General features: G+C 37.5%; 1 protein-coding gene across 5 annotated transcripts in view; it reads right to left on the bottom strand.

Moving 5' to 3' along the window:
- atrnl1a (attractin-like 1a) overlaps positions 1-14,680 on the bottom strand; it is a 315,774-nt gene that overhangs the window by 217,206 nt on the left and 83,888 nt on the right. For 3 of the 5 annotated variants that reach the window (XR_012372140.1, XM_073873142.1, XM_073873143.1), the window contains exons 11-17: positions 8,640-8,724; positions 8,140-8,351; positions 6,694-6,812; positions 6,444-6,560; positions 6,076-6,208; positions 3,064-3,251; positions 217-430 (exon numbers count right to left, since the gene is read on the bottom strand). Coding sequence is in view for 4 of the 5 variants with exons in the window: in XM_073873142.1 (XP_073729243.1) it covers positions 217-430; positions 3,064-3,251; positions 6,076-6,208; positions 6,444-6,560; positions 6,694-6,812; positions 8,140-8,351; positions 8,640-8,724 (1,068 nt within the window). In the remaining variant the exon portion in view is untranslated. Of the gene's footprint in view, positions 1-216; positions 431-3,063; positions 3,252-6,075; positions 6,209-6,443; positions 6,561-6,693; positions 6,813-8,139; positions 8,352-8,639; positions 8,725-14,680 lie in introns of those variants that run through there. The other 2 variants (XM_073873144.1, XM_055170416.2) reach the window with 2 other exon arrangements.

Genomic DNA, 14,680 nt, shown 5'->3' with positions numbered 1-14,680 from the left:
ATTAAGTTCAGAATTCTTGCCAAAATTGTTTACTGTTTGTGTTTATTGTTTTATGTGGTCTTTTCCTTTGTGTTTATTTGCCTGTCCGACAACCCCAAGTAGTAATGGCAGATACAAAGACCATATATCACATACTGTACATGTGTGCGCACAAATCCATAAGCATGTGCATTTTGTGATTTTGAGTACAAATGTTTGCAACAAAATGCTACTCACCAAGTGGCTTTTGACAGATCAGCCCCTCAGTGTTGGCCGTGCAGGGTTTGGCTTTAAGACCGGCTACCTCAGCTCTTTCCAGGAATGCACAGAATCCGGAGTCACTTGGCTCCCCTGGTAACCACTGCAGTGTGCTGGCAGTAAATGGAGATCTGTCCTCCCACCCCCAGTTTGAAACATTTATCTTCCTGAGACCCACCCATGGAGTTAGCTTCTGCATGAGAGAGTAAAAGTTTATAACAGTGCATTCTCATGCACCACGTGTGCACCTGTGTTCACTTGCTAGGTTTTAAAGGGGATGGAGACAAAATCTGACAAAAAGCTTGTTTAAATATGAAGAGTTTGGTTCCAAAACACGATAACTGCCAAAAGTTACTGCCAAAATCAGTATTATATCAGGTCAGTATTTAAAAGTAAATTCTTAATTTTACGCAAAATCCAATATCCGCAGTGTTATTCTGTCATCTTTTCTCCCTTTTTTCCCAAAACGCGATATACGCGCTCCTGCTTTTCTACAGAAAGCAATAAATCCGCTCCACATATTACAGCGCACCATTCCACGCAATGTAAACAAACAATGGTGGCACGTTGAGTACACGGAATCCTAGTTTTCCTCATCTACTTTGTACTTCATGATCAACAAACAAACAAAAGCAAAATAATACTTTAATGGCATTAATAGACCTGTGGTTGTTTTCTGTGATGGGAAAGATTGTAAGTCATCAACATCCAATGCGAGAGGCACTCGGGAGACGATCACTTGTTCTCCCGACAGCATCTGTGAAGTTTATGTGATTCTAACACATTGACCCCAGGGGATCTTATGAAAAACTTTCCATTATTTTACGTGAAGCCAACGAAAATCGAGCAGGACCAAAACATTTTACAGCGGATCGCTTTGAAAAATGTTAAGCGATGGCGTCAAGTATAACCGCAGCAATGACAGTGTCATTAATATAACAAAGTAAGTGTTTTAATTAATGCCATTAATGTTTATTTTTTATCAGTGTATACCACTGGTCAACTATATGAATATATCATGGCATGAATGCACATTTATACATTGATTGAATAGATTTATAGCATTTTGAAAAAAAACTTGTCATGGATTTTTTGCATTTTGTGGAAAAAAATAATTCGTTTTTATAATAAATCTTTGAAAATCAAGTTATGGATTTGAATTTTTTATGTTTTTATAACCTAAAGATGCTTTTAACAGAAAATATTGTTTTTCATCTTGTCACTTTCTTGGTATAGAAAACACGTTTTACCAAAATTTGTCAAAATGGATTTATTGCGTTTTGGAACCAAACTCTTCATATACTCACAGGTACAGTATAATGTATTATTATCACCATATAAATACTTTGGTTATGAAAAAAAGTCTTGACTACATTTTATTAACACGCTAATGTGTGAATGCAATATATTTAGTGAATAAGAAGCAAGGTGTTAAACTTCGTCAAGCTTTGTATGAACTCAACTGAACTTGATTTTGCCATGTTATGGACTTCCATTTGGACATTAATCCAAAGCAATCCACCTTGATGGATTGTTGTTAATAAGCAGATCTTCTGTGTATAGATTTATAAATACACTTCCTTTCTTTTACTGTCTTTTTTAACAAAGAGACAATAAGCTAATGCACAATTTAATTAGTATTTCAAGGTGAAACAAACAACATTTGAAATACCCCAGCACCTTAGATTCCATTAAATTAACTACTATGTATATAACAGGTTATAAAAGTTTTATATCTTTAAGTTTGATGCAGACTCAGAAAAACTGAGAGTTGCTGTCTGGATGAATGACAGATAAGAAACAAAATAGTGGCAAAAAAACAAGCACCTGTGAATCTCTTTTACATCAAAATGGGACCTTCACAGAACTGTTAATCTTCAAAAGGACAAAAGCCGCTTAAACACCAAGGCTACTGGATTCATCATCGTCATTTATTTTCTTTTAATTAACCCATTACTAATATTTACAGCACTGTATCTGTGTTTTTAAGCAAAGATATGACTAGACATTCACTTTAACATATGCCAGCACACAAAAAAAAAAACAGGCACTACATTTGGACCTTACAAGTTGTAAATGTTAGTGTCTGTTATACTGGGCGGAAATATCTATTTGGACATTGGAGGATGGTTACAGACCCTGTTTAAAATTGGTTTCAGAGCAATGCCAAATAAACACTCACACTTTTTCATGACTTAAATTTAGGTTTCAATAAATATATCTAAATGTAAAGGGGACATATTATGAAAATCTGTCTTTTTCCATGTTTAAGTGCTATAATTGGATCCCCAGTGTTTCTATCAACCTAGAAAATGTGAAAAAGATCAACCCAGTAACTTTGTTTTGATAAACTATTCTTTGCAAGCATGTGAAAAAACAGGTCATTGAAATTTGGCTTCCCTTGTGATGTCAGAAGGAGGTAATACCGCCCCTTAATCTGCACTATCCAACCACGGCACTGCCATTTAGTGCAGAGATCAACTCATTTGCATTTTAAAGGACACACCAAAAACTGCACATTTTTGCTCACACCTACAAATTGGCAATTTTAACATGTTATAATTAATTATCTGTGGGGTATTTTGAGCTAAAACTTCACATACGTACTCTGGAGACTCCAAAGATTTATTTGACATCCTTAAAACAGAGAACCCATAAACTAGAACTACAGGATCTCATCCCCCTCTAACAATTCAAACACTTATTTGCATTATGGTCTTTTAGTAACAGTTTTAGTAGCCGTTTTGTCATCTGAATGTTTTCAGTCAATATCAAAAGATAAACAGTCCAATATAAACCGCTACACAAAGTGAATGTTTGACTCACCCTTCCCTGCGCCTGATATTTCTGTAGCTCTTCCAGTATGAAGTCCACCTGTCTGCTTGAAGTTAAAGAAGCGATATTGCCATCCAGGTTCTTACAGTTATGTTGACCATTATCATAACTGTCCTTACTGGAATTCAACCTGAGACACGCATCTCCAATCTGATTCCAGCCCTCCCCACACAGCTGTGCTGTAAACAGACAGAGAAGTACAGTAATGTAGTCCCAGGCTTCTGTCCAAACAAGGCCTCATTCACAGACAGAGATAACAATGCAAACAGACAGACCAGTCAGAAAATGTATATGTATTACAAAGCCAAAAAACAAACCAGATAAATCATACTAAATCCTAAAATAATAATTGATTAAATGAAAAACCCATGCTGCCCTCTGCGGATTGAAGTTATTATATATTTGACGACTGTTAGCCATAAACACCAACATTATTTGCACAGACCCCACAAATTCCTTGACATCAAAAAAAGAGTTAATAGACACAGTCACAGTCAATTTAGAAACCACAAAGCACTAAAAATAATTTAAAAATAACAATCCCTCCTTTCAATTCAAAAGATCATGGGTATCGTTTAGGAAATTGCCATTATGATCTAAGATAAAAGCTTCCATATGATGTACTGTTGGGAGAAACAACAATACATGAAAAGAAAAAAAACTAAAAACTTTGGAATTTTTGACAGGATGTTTAGCCATATATGCACTGACGGCTCAGCACACATGAATAATTATAGCCCCTCTATTTGGCCTACTAGTCAACTCATATATGATGTACTATCTAGCTGCACAGGCTGGATTTACATGTTTTCACTGTAGAGTTCACAAACTATGTTCTTCTCAGATAAAAGTGTCTTAAAAGTATTTCTGTGTGTGTTGGTGTGTGTGTGTTGGTGTGTGTGTGTGTGTGTGTCGGTGGGTGTGTGTGTGTGTGCGTTAGGGATGTAACGATACTTCGCACTATGATACTTTGCGATACGAAAAAAAATGCCATGATGTTGCATCGTTCAGACATTGCTTGAATCACCTGCAGCTTACACTGAAGGTCAGCAATATGACTTCGGTAGAAACAGCAATTGATAAAGATGATGCTCCGTAATTTTTTAAGTCCAAAGTCTGTCAGCATTTTGTTTTCATATCACTCAATGAAAATCTTAAATCGCACGGACGCGTGCACGCACAAAAACATGTCCAGACGCACGCTTCTGTCCGTTCAGCCGCGCGCAGCCGCATACAAAGTCCAGGTGACGCCACACGATTGGGATATCTAACAACTCCCCTGCTAAGTCCCTTAATTCTAAATTTATGTAAAATTTCCCTTTTTTCAGTGACAGACCTGCAGTACGGAAGGTTCAGTTAAGCCATAAAATGTTAAAATTCTTTATTAAGTTTTATGTACAACAAAAAAGTTACTGAAATTGTTAATATAATGAAAATTAATCTGAAATTTAAATAACAGTTTAATTTTTTTATTTGCTCCAAAAAAACGTGATGTGTATCGTATCGTAACCCAGCATCAAGATACAGATCAAACCGTAAGCTTAGTGTATCGTTACACTCCTAGTGTATGTATATATGCATGCATGTGTATGTGCATGAGTCTGAAGACAGTGGTGTTAGCCTATCAATCAGAAATAGGACAGCTGAAATGCGTGTTTTCTTGATCTCATGTCCTTTAGAAAATCCTGCTATCTGACACAAGACATGGCAGGTGTAAAACCAGCTCAAACCTTCAATGTCTGATGACTCAATGCTTTACACTCAGATTTTAAACTCATGTCCATTTAATTAAGCCACTATTTGTGGCCTACCCTTGAACCTGCATATGAAAGTCCTTCCAGAAAAACAATTTTTTTGTGATTGCTGCAGGCAAAAATCCTTCATCTTGCGGCATGTTTTCTTAAAAAAATGTGATGGAATATGCGGGATATTTATGCAATTTTATGCTATGAAATTGCGGGAACTTGGACAAATTGCGGGAACTTGCAAAAACTGTGAGAACTTGCAAAAACTGTTTGCAGCTTTTCATTGATGTTCACGTTGCGTAATTAGGTCAAATCATAACGTTCCCATGGCAAAAGGGGACACTGCGCTTGTGTGAAGTAAATGCTAAATTTTTCAGCTTTTTGCTAAGATATATGTAACTTTTTCCTACCAAAAAGGCGGGGATTATTAAATCATGCAAGCCCCGTATATTTTGCGCGCGGAAATCTGCAATTTATGTGGCGAAAGTGTCGTGTACTTAAAAAAATGCGGCCTGCACATAAATATGCAGACTTTGGCTGATTATCCATTGAATCACGTGATCGCATAATCACATTTTTCTGGAGGGACTGTTATGAATGTTGGCATACAGAAAAATGGCAAACATTTCATTTACACAAGAATACATTTAATGTTACGCATACTGTATGCAGATACTTTTATCCAGAGCGACTTACAGTGCATTTTAAGTTCTACATTTGTATCAATGTGTGTTTCAACTGGATAGTGAAACCTATGTGTTGTTAGCGCAATACTCTAAAGGTTAAAGGTGCAGTGTGTAATTTTTAGAAGGATCTCTTGACAGAAATGCAAAATAATATACAAAACTATATCATTAGGGGTGTATAAAGACCTTTTTATCTCGTCAATGGCGGGGAAAGAGTTAAAGGACAAACTTTTTTTACTAAGTTGTCTCTGACGATGACATGTTTTTCTGGTGGCGGCTACCGTAGCTTCTCTATGCGTTTCAAAAGTGAGTGATGAGCAGTGGACTGAGCCGTTGGTTGCAATTTCGAAACCTCACCACTAGATGCCGCTAAAATGTACAAACTGCACCCTTAAGCTACAGGAACACTTACAACTTTTATCATACAGTTTTTGTAATACAACTAATATCATACATATGGCAGATGTGGTTGACAGTGACATTAATATTAACATCCTGAATACTATTTTAATAGAATAAAATTTCCATTGTTACTGCTATGCCATTTTGATTCAGTTCATCCTTTAGCTTACCAGGCAGGGCATGGCATTCTTGCTGCTGTGCATCCCACTGACAGTTGATGTTTAGAAAGCAACTCTTGCAGTTCACCAGCTTGCTACAAACAGGTTCACTCCGAACACTGCATTTGGTAAAATTCTTTACAGACTGAAAAACAAGATGAATGTTGTTAAGAACATCTCCTACACACTGTGTATGTGTGTGTGTGTGTGTGTGTGTGTGTGTGTGTGTGTGTGTGTGTGTGTGTGTGTGTGTGTGTGTGTTTTCTTTTTGCAAGAAGCCAAATGAAACCATCCGAAACATTAAGATGTTGGAATCTTTGCATAAATTAAGCAGCTATAGGTAGTTTTTGTCTCTCAGTCAATCATCTGCTACTGCATACCTGGCCGTTTCTTCGGATACCAGGTCTCCAGACGGAAAGATGGTGCTCAGAAAGCATGGCGGGTGGAGGGTTGAGATATAGGGGACCTCGAGGGTGACGGGCAAGCTCAACTGTCAGCTGAACCCAAATCAAGACAAGGCAAAGTGTAATGTTGCTATAGGCCTACACGCAAATGTTTAACTACAAAGACTGAAAACATATCTACACAAACCACTGTCCATTGAAAGCATTAACCTTCACTTAAACTTACCACAGTACAGTTGCTTAGAGAAGAGATGCACTTCTTATCTTCACACCAGTGGCAGTCGTTGGTGTTGGCCGTACAGGAAGTACAGTCAGAGAACTGGTGACACTGCTTACCAGCATCAGCTATGGTTATCAGATGTTAGAAAAGAGGAAAAGCTTATGGTGAAACATTTGTATAAGCTGTGGTGATATGACAGACGGTTAAATGAACTATGAAGGTGAACATGGGCAATGTAATATCTAATGAAGATTATGATGGCCTCTGAAATCGTAGGGACATTTAAAATTGTTTTGCTGTGACCATACATACAATTAAATGTATTCATATGTAGGCCTGTTTTAATTAAAATAAAATAGCACATGATTACATTGTTACAATACATAAAGTCCAGATTGCCCTAAAATGCTATTGTGTATGCACAGCTCACTGAGAACAACCACCCACTCTGTGCCTATGCACAAATCATAAAGTACAAGATAATAGGACTCTGAGATAAACAAAATGCAGGATAATCCATCATGAATGTGTGTGTCATTCCATTACTTAATTAAAGTCCAATCCACCTTTGATACCACTCCAAACTTCACGCAGTAATTGCAGTAATCCTCTCAGGTCCAGTTCTGCCCACAGACAAAAACATCTGTATCCACAATCGCTTTTGGTTTGGTTTCATCATAATCATAATTACATTGCTAAGAGATTATTATGCGCTGGCTGACCTTTTGTTCAGTCGATTATCAACAGGCATTTCCAAAGTCAGGAAGGATTTAGCCGATGGAAAATTTAGGCGAAGAAGAACATGAGAGTGGCTCTGCTTATTAACCCCAAATGTATCAAGTGTAAACAGGATTATATGTGGATTAACAGTAATCTCCTGCTAAAAGATTCATGGAAAGGTAAAATACTCCCCAGGTGCATGTTTGACACGGAGCAAATAGTGCAAGACAATTAAATGAGACGCCCTGTGAATTTGACTGCACTGGGATGGCCTTTTAGTATAGGCTAAGAAATCCCAGTACAACATGATGAGAAAGATGTGTAAACAGTGCTAAATGATATTCAGGCACTTTATTTATCTTGTTACAAAGCACTCCAGAATACCTGATTCTGATTGGCTTCTTGCAGCAACCTTTAAAACGTGAATGTAAATGAAAACACAAATGTTAAACCCACACTGGATAGCGCTGAAATAAAAACTGGTGTCACACTGATTTGCTCACATTATCTGAATACAATACCTCTACACTAGATCACCCATCAGAATTGTGTGATAATTATTGGGTGACATCATCCCTTCAATATAAGACCCACTTCTACTGATTAATTTGGATAAGAATAAAAATGCAAAAGGCATCCGTTCGAAAAGTCATATGCGTTTATATTTGACCTTAAAGTTGTTTGCAGTGGCAAAGTTTTGAAATCTTTAATTTGTAAATCACAGATACTTACTGCTCCGTGTAGGGCAGAAAGAGGCAGGGACACTGCCATCGGCATAGCTAGAGTCCCATGAAACACAGCGTTCATTGACCCAGACACAGCGAATGCCAGGGCCCGCGTTCTGACAAAGAGCCACCTCCAGTAAAGCCTCACAGCTGCCAGGTTTATACACCAGCACATCGTTCAGAATCACACCAGAGAAACCACCAAACACATACATCGAGCTGGGAGAAGAGAAAATACATGCGCATTTTTATGAAAAAATAACAAATGAACTAAACAGGAATCCAGGAAAAAAATAACATGCACATAATAATCTGATATAATGATTCATTTATTTGTGTATAAAAATTATATTGTATGTATTTACATTAATGCATTTGGTAAAAGGTTTATCCAAGTGACTTCAAGCTATAAATTTAACAAATATGTGCATTTCCTATAGGAATCTATATGATACACTATATGATATGTTTACACTCTATAGAAATAAGACCACATTAGCGACTTACCCATTACTGACAACGGCTGTGTGTCCAAATCGGTTCATATCACGGTGAAGATTTGGCTTTGGCATAACTGTCCACTCATCACATGCTGTAATGGACACACACAATACTGCTTATAAAATATATTATGTACAATTAGATCTAAATCACATTAAGACATCATCAAAAAATTACCATAACCCTAATTCAAGCAATTTTCCACTAGATTAGTAGTAGTTTGATGTTTTATTTTCATAGGGATTTTATTCTTCAAGGGTGAAGGCCACAGCAGCGGACCATATATCCCACTCAATGTAAACCAAACCTTTATACTAACAAAAGTGATCTGTGTGTATTGAGCTGTACAAATTTGTCCAGGTTACATGAGCACTGTGGCAGATGTTCCTCTTGGACTGCCTGATCAGACACACTCCCTGCCTGTTACATGCTCTTTAATTCAGTAATTACCTACGCTCATGCTCAATTAAACAGTTTGGGAGAAACAAACCCAAACTCTTCACTGTTAGCAAATGCACTAATCCATATACATTTACACAATAAGATATGCAATGCTTACAGAGCCATAAGTTTTTAACAGAGAACTATACTTACCTAAAGGATTATTAGGAACACCATACTTATACTGTTTTTGACCCCCTTTCGCCTTCAGAACTGTCTTAATTCTACGTGGCATTGATTCAACAAGGTGCTGAAAGCATTCTTTAGAAATGTCGGCCCAAATTGATAGGATAGCATCTTGCAGTTGATGGAGATTTGTGGGATGCACATCCAGGGCACGAAGCTCCCATTCCACCACATCCCAAAGATGATCTATTGGGTTGAGATCTGGTGACTGTGGGGGTCATTTTAGTACAGTGAACTCATTGTCATGTTCAAGAAACCAATTTGAAATGATTCGAGTTTTGTGTCATGGTGCATTATCCTGCTGGAAGTAGCCATCAGAGGATGGATACATGGTGGTCATAAAGGGATGGACATGCTCAGAAACAATGCTCAGGTAGGTTGTGGTATTTAAACGATGACCAATTGGCACTAAGGGGCCTAAAGTGTGCCAAGAAAACATCCCCCACACCATTACACCACCACCAGCAGCAGCCTGTACAGTGGTAACAAGACATAATGGATCAATGTTCTCATTCTGTTTACGCCAAATTCTGACTCTACCATCTGAATGTCTCAACAGAAATTGAGACTCATCAGACCAGGCAACATTTTTCCAGTATTCAACTGTCCAATTTTGTTGAGCTCGTGCAAATTGTTGCCTCTTTTTCCTATTTGTAGTAGAGTAGAGTGGTACCCGGTGGGGTCTTCTGCTGTTGTAGCCCATCCGCCTCAAGGTTGTGCGTGTCGTGGCTTCACAAATGCTTTGCTGCATACCTCGGCGGTAACGAGTGGTAATTTCAGTCAAAGTTGCTCTTTTATCAGCTTGAATCAGTCGACCCATTCTTCTCTGACCTCTAGCATCAACAAGGCATTTTTGCCCACAGGACTGCCGTATACTTGATGTTTTTCCCTTTTCACACCATTCTTTGTAAACCCTAAAAATGGTTGTGCGTGAAAATCCCAGTAACTGAGCAGATTGTGAAATACTCAGACCGGTCTGGCACAAACAACCATGCCACGCTCAAAATTGCTTAAATCACCTTTCTTTCCCATTCTGACATTCAGTTTGGAGTTCAGGAGATTGTCTTGACCAGGACCACACCCCTAAATGCATTGAAGCAACTGCCATGTGATTGGTTGATTAAAAAATAGCATTAATGATAAATTGAACAGGTGTTCCCAATAATCCTTTAGGTGAGTGTATGTGTACATTTTACCTATGCCTCAGTGGCAATGGATCCTTATGTGCTATACACTGAAAGGTAATTTGTGCATGCTGTGTTGTTTATGTTGTTTACTGCTGCTTCATCTCACTTTTTGAGTGTTTGGCATTTGGTGTTTACCACACAAAAGAAAGTGCCTCCAACTAAATTTAGTCACACCAACAGAACAAACTGGTGCATTTAGTCCTAAGAACTCTATAAACAAAAGCATCAAAAACAGCAACACTGTCTGAACAAATGAACAAAGACATATTTATGACTTTAAGTGCTCTGAAAGTGAGAAAACAAACTGAATACCTTTGTAGGGCCATGTATATGTTATATTGACAGCCAATGCTCGGCCACTTTCACATTTTACCTTGGTTTCACTCTTTGCAACCTGAGTGTAAAAAAATCAGCCCAGATAAAGACATCATACATCTAATTTTTATTATTTACAATAGCAATACTTGTAATAAAAGACGAAGTCTGTACACAAGTGAAACCAAGTCCATTGGTAAATCTAGTTCCATTTAGACTCAATCTGAGCATGCAATAGCTGTGTGTGTTTTACAAGGCTCCTTAAAAAATGCATCACATACTTTTAAAGCTAACCTAGACTGCCACAACATTAATATGTAAATTTGGCTTATGGGCTACTCCTTCCGTCCGAAGCAAACGGGGGGCATCTGAGAAAGTATGTAGGCAGGTTGCAAACAGCCCTCTTGTGTGTACTACTAACTGAGCTGCTGTTAAAAAAAAAATCACACGAGCATATATATAAAATATCTCACAAAACAAGCCAAATTGCTGCACAGAGAGGATAAGATGAAGATTTGGCTAATCATTGGCTACTGTTATTTTTTGCTGCAGTGTTACAGTGGATACTAAAGTAAAACAAAAGCATTACTTCAGAATATCAGCTATTCTTCTCACTGTTTAAAGAAGATTTTGTTCTATTTAGATAAATAAAAATATGTATTTATAGTGAATGTAACTATGTAGAATATGGCACCTATGCCACCACATATGTACTGAATGGCAGTATTTAGAATCTTATGATTATGTGCCAGTGAACCCCTTTTAGTGCTATTTAGTACCATTTAATAGAGTGTATGTGGACAAACTAATAAAACTCATTACATTTCATAGCATTAAAATCCGAAAAGTTTTAAAATATTTAGCAAAAAGTAAATTTTATTTAAATGAAGTTTGAAGCCTGTGAAATTTAGTCAAGATTTTCTTACATAAAGCTTGGGAACCCTGACAGCCAAATGGAAATACAGTATTTGCATGACTTTGTAACTAATGTAAAATGTAAGTTATAATTCAAAAAGCCCATATTGTGCAGCTAAAAAGCACATTACTGTGTATTCGGTGTAATACAATGTGTTTGCGTGGTTTATTCAACAACGCATTATTTTCCACATAGCGTACATTTTTGTAGCACCTCTGCCCATCTGTAATAGATCATTTTATCCAAAGCTCATCGTTCTGAGAAAGCGCAGTGTGAACCGATTGGCCAGCTATCCAGTGCGTTGTGATTGGTCAAAACGGAAATGTGACGCTTCTTACCATGTTTTGAAAGATGAGCACCCAAAGCAATAGTGAAAGCCAGGAGATACTATCGTTTTACTACCTTATTAATACAAGTCTGAATCTGACCCAGAAAACGATTGATGAACTTTACCAGCGCGATGTGAGCAAAACGTAACAGATATAAAACCATGTCTGCATTTGTTATAGTAGAAACGACAATCAATCAGCACTACTCTACACTGCACAAAACTCGCGTTTGAATCCTCAGTATGAAATTCATTAAATATGAAAACACAGGCGCAACACTGCTCAAAACTTGCGTTTGAATCATCAATCGGAAATTATTTAAATATAAAAAAACATCGGCTACTTACAGGATGTCAGTCAGCAGAACCAGAGTGTAGTTGCAAAGTTGGCATTGCTCCACTTTTTAGATGAAGCCTTTGGCTCTTTCTCAATTCCAAGAACATAAAGAACGGACTTGCGTTCTCGTGGATTGGTCTTGCCATGCGACCTTGGAAAAACGAACTCAGAAGGTCGCGAGAACACAGAACGCATTTGTGAGAATTGAGATGTGTGTGATCTTCCTGTTGGTTACCTGACCTCCCCAGATTTCAGCGCGCAAGTCTGCACTTGATGCATCCTCGATATCAAGAACTAGGGATGGGACGGTATGAAAATTTCATATCATGGTTATATTATCATGGTTTTGTTAAAATGATATGGAAATGTTCAATAAGACCTGATACACACACTGAAAATATTTGAACAAGTTTTATTTTTGAAAATCACAATTTAATATTTCATGTCCCTGAAATTATAAAAAATAAATAAATCTGTCTAATAAGTTTATCATGAATGAATACAATACATTATCCCTTAAATGCCTTCTTGTGCAAAAAACTATGCTGCATGTGAGCGCCTGCGTCAACCTGATTCTGGATGGACAGGATTTACAGCGAGTTTTCAAAATCATGGTAATGAAACACGGTTGTAATGATAATTAAATTTTAAACGATAATACTAACCGTCAGGACATCGTGGTTAATCGTGAAACCGGTAATCGTCCCATCCCTATCAAAAACACATCTGGGTATTTTCATGCATCCTCTCTACTTGTGTTCTTGAGAGTTGGAATTGAACTTCGACTGTTAATGATGACGTAGAGCGAGAACACAAGGACGCAAGATCGCTAAAGAATGCATATTGAGAAACAGCCTTTGTGTACATCCAGTCTTGTGTTTAGAAAGTAGTCCTTTCGTAAAATGTGCAGCACACAATCAAACATTTCGCCTGTAATGTTCTGAAACAGCGTTTTGTAAATAAAACCTAACCCCTGGTTTCTTAATGTTTACTCTATTGGAAGGCCAAACAAAGTTATTTGCCTTTCGCAATTAAACACAGCATTCCACAACATGGCGGCAGCAACACTACTACAGCGTGACTGAAAGATACACCCTCTATCTTTGCGTGTACATTAGGGCGGTGTAAATCAAATGTTCAAACCAACCAAATGTTCTTCGCGTGTAAATTAGGGTGATGTTAATCAAATGTTCAAACCAGCATGACGTCTAATTGTGTGGGGACGTGTTTGAACGAGCCGTTTTAGGTAGGCGTTGATAAGGCTTCACTTTTAAAAAGATCTCTTTGGATTTGAAACTTTAATTTTTGCAACTTTGCAGATCTTCTGTTTGCACAGACATCATTTAACACTCTAAAAACAAAGAAAAACTTGAAATTGGGTCATATGACTCCTTTAAGGATAAACTGAATTATGCACTTTCCATTAGCTCACTTTGTTTCCTCAGGTGCAGTCATAACATCAAACTACTGTATAACAATATAAACAGTACTGCTTCATCCTATATCTGTAATAAAAATATATTGATAGATCTTACAACCTCGATATACCTCCTAGCCCTAATACAGCCTATAAAATGTTGTAAGATTTGCTTTACTGATGGTGTAAATCAGAGTCGCTGAACTGAAGTGACATATTAGGTACACTCCTATCAAGCTAAGCAAATTGAATATGTGCAAACATGTCTATATTAAAAACAAGCAATAAAGACCCATCTAAAAAAGCATTACAGAATCATCTCTAATTTTAATATCCTAACTTAGAATCTGGCTCAGTGCTGTCCTATATTCACGCTTTTGGAACTCCACTCATCCAATCAGATTTGTGGACCAGAACTAATTGTTCATCACGTAACAATATAGGCTATCACACACAGCTTTCTGGCAGGGGTGATTCAAGAGTTGAGTTTTTAAATAAACCCAGGAAACTGGAGAGAAAGGGCTTGAACCAGAAACTCTGTAACTACAGAAGTAAAAGTGACACAGATCACCTCAACTGGTAAAACCGCCCATGATAATCATCACTGGCTCTGCCTACATTTCATTTCCTCACAGGATATTGGCTCAACTCGCATCACTAATGTACAGGAGACAAAGAAGCAGAGCATGAAAACACTGGATGGCTGAACCAGATATAACAGAGGTAGAGGCAGAAGGAAGGAAATCAGACTAATTTTAATTGCAAGCTTAATAAAATATGTTTTTGTGCTGAGGCAATCTGCTCTACCTAGTCTGTTGGTTGTATAAAAACAAAAGGTCTGTATGGCACAAAAACCCTGATTGCCAGCGCCTCTCGACGAGAGTGCTAAAATTTTTAATTAGGGTTTATTTTCCCTGAAT

Source organism: Misgurnus anguillicaudatus, chromosome 11 (genome assembly GCF_027580225.2).
Source record: "Misgurnus anguillicaudatus chromosome 11, ASM2758022v2, whole genome shotgun sequence".
Classification (NCBI taxonomy): domain Eukaryota; kingdom Metazoa; phylum Chordata; class Actinopteri; order Cypriniformes; family Cobitidae; genus Misgurnus; species Misgurnus anguillicaudatus.
This window is presented reverse-complemented; position numbering and strand designations above follow the sequence as displayed.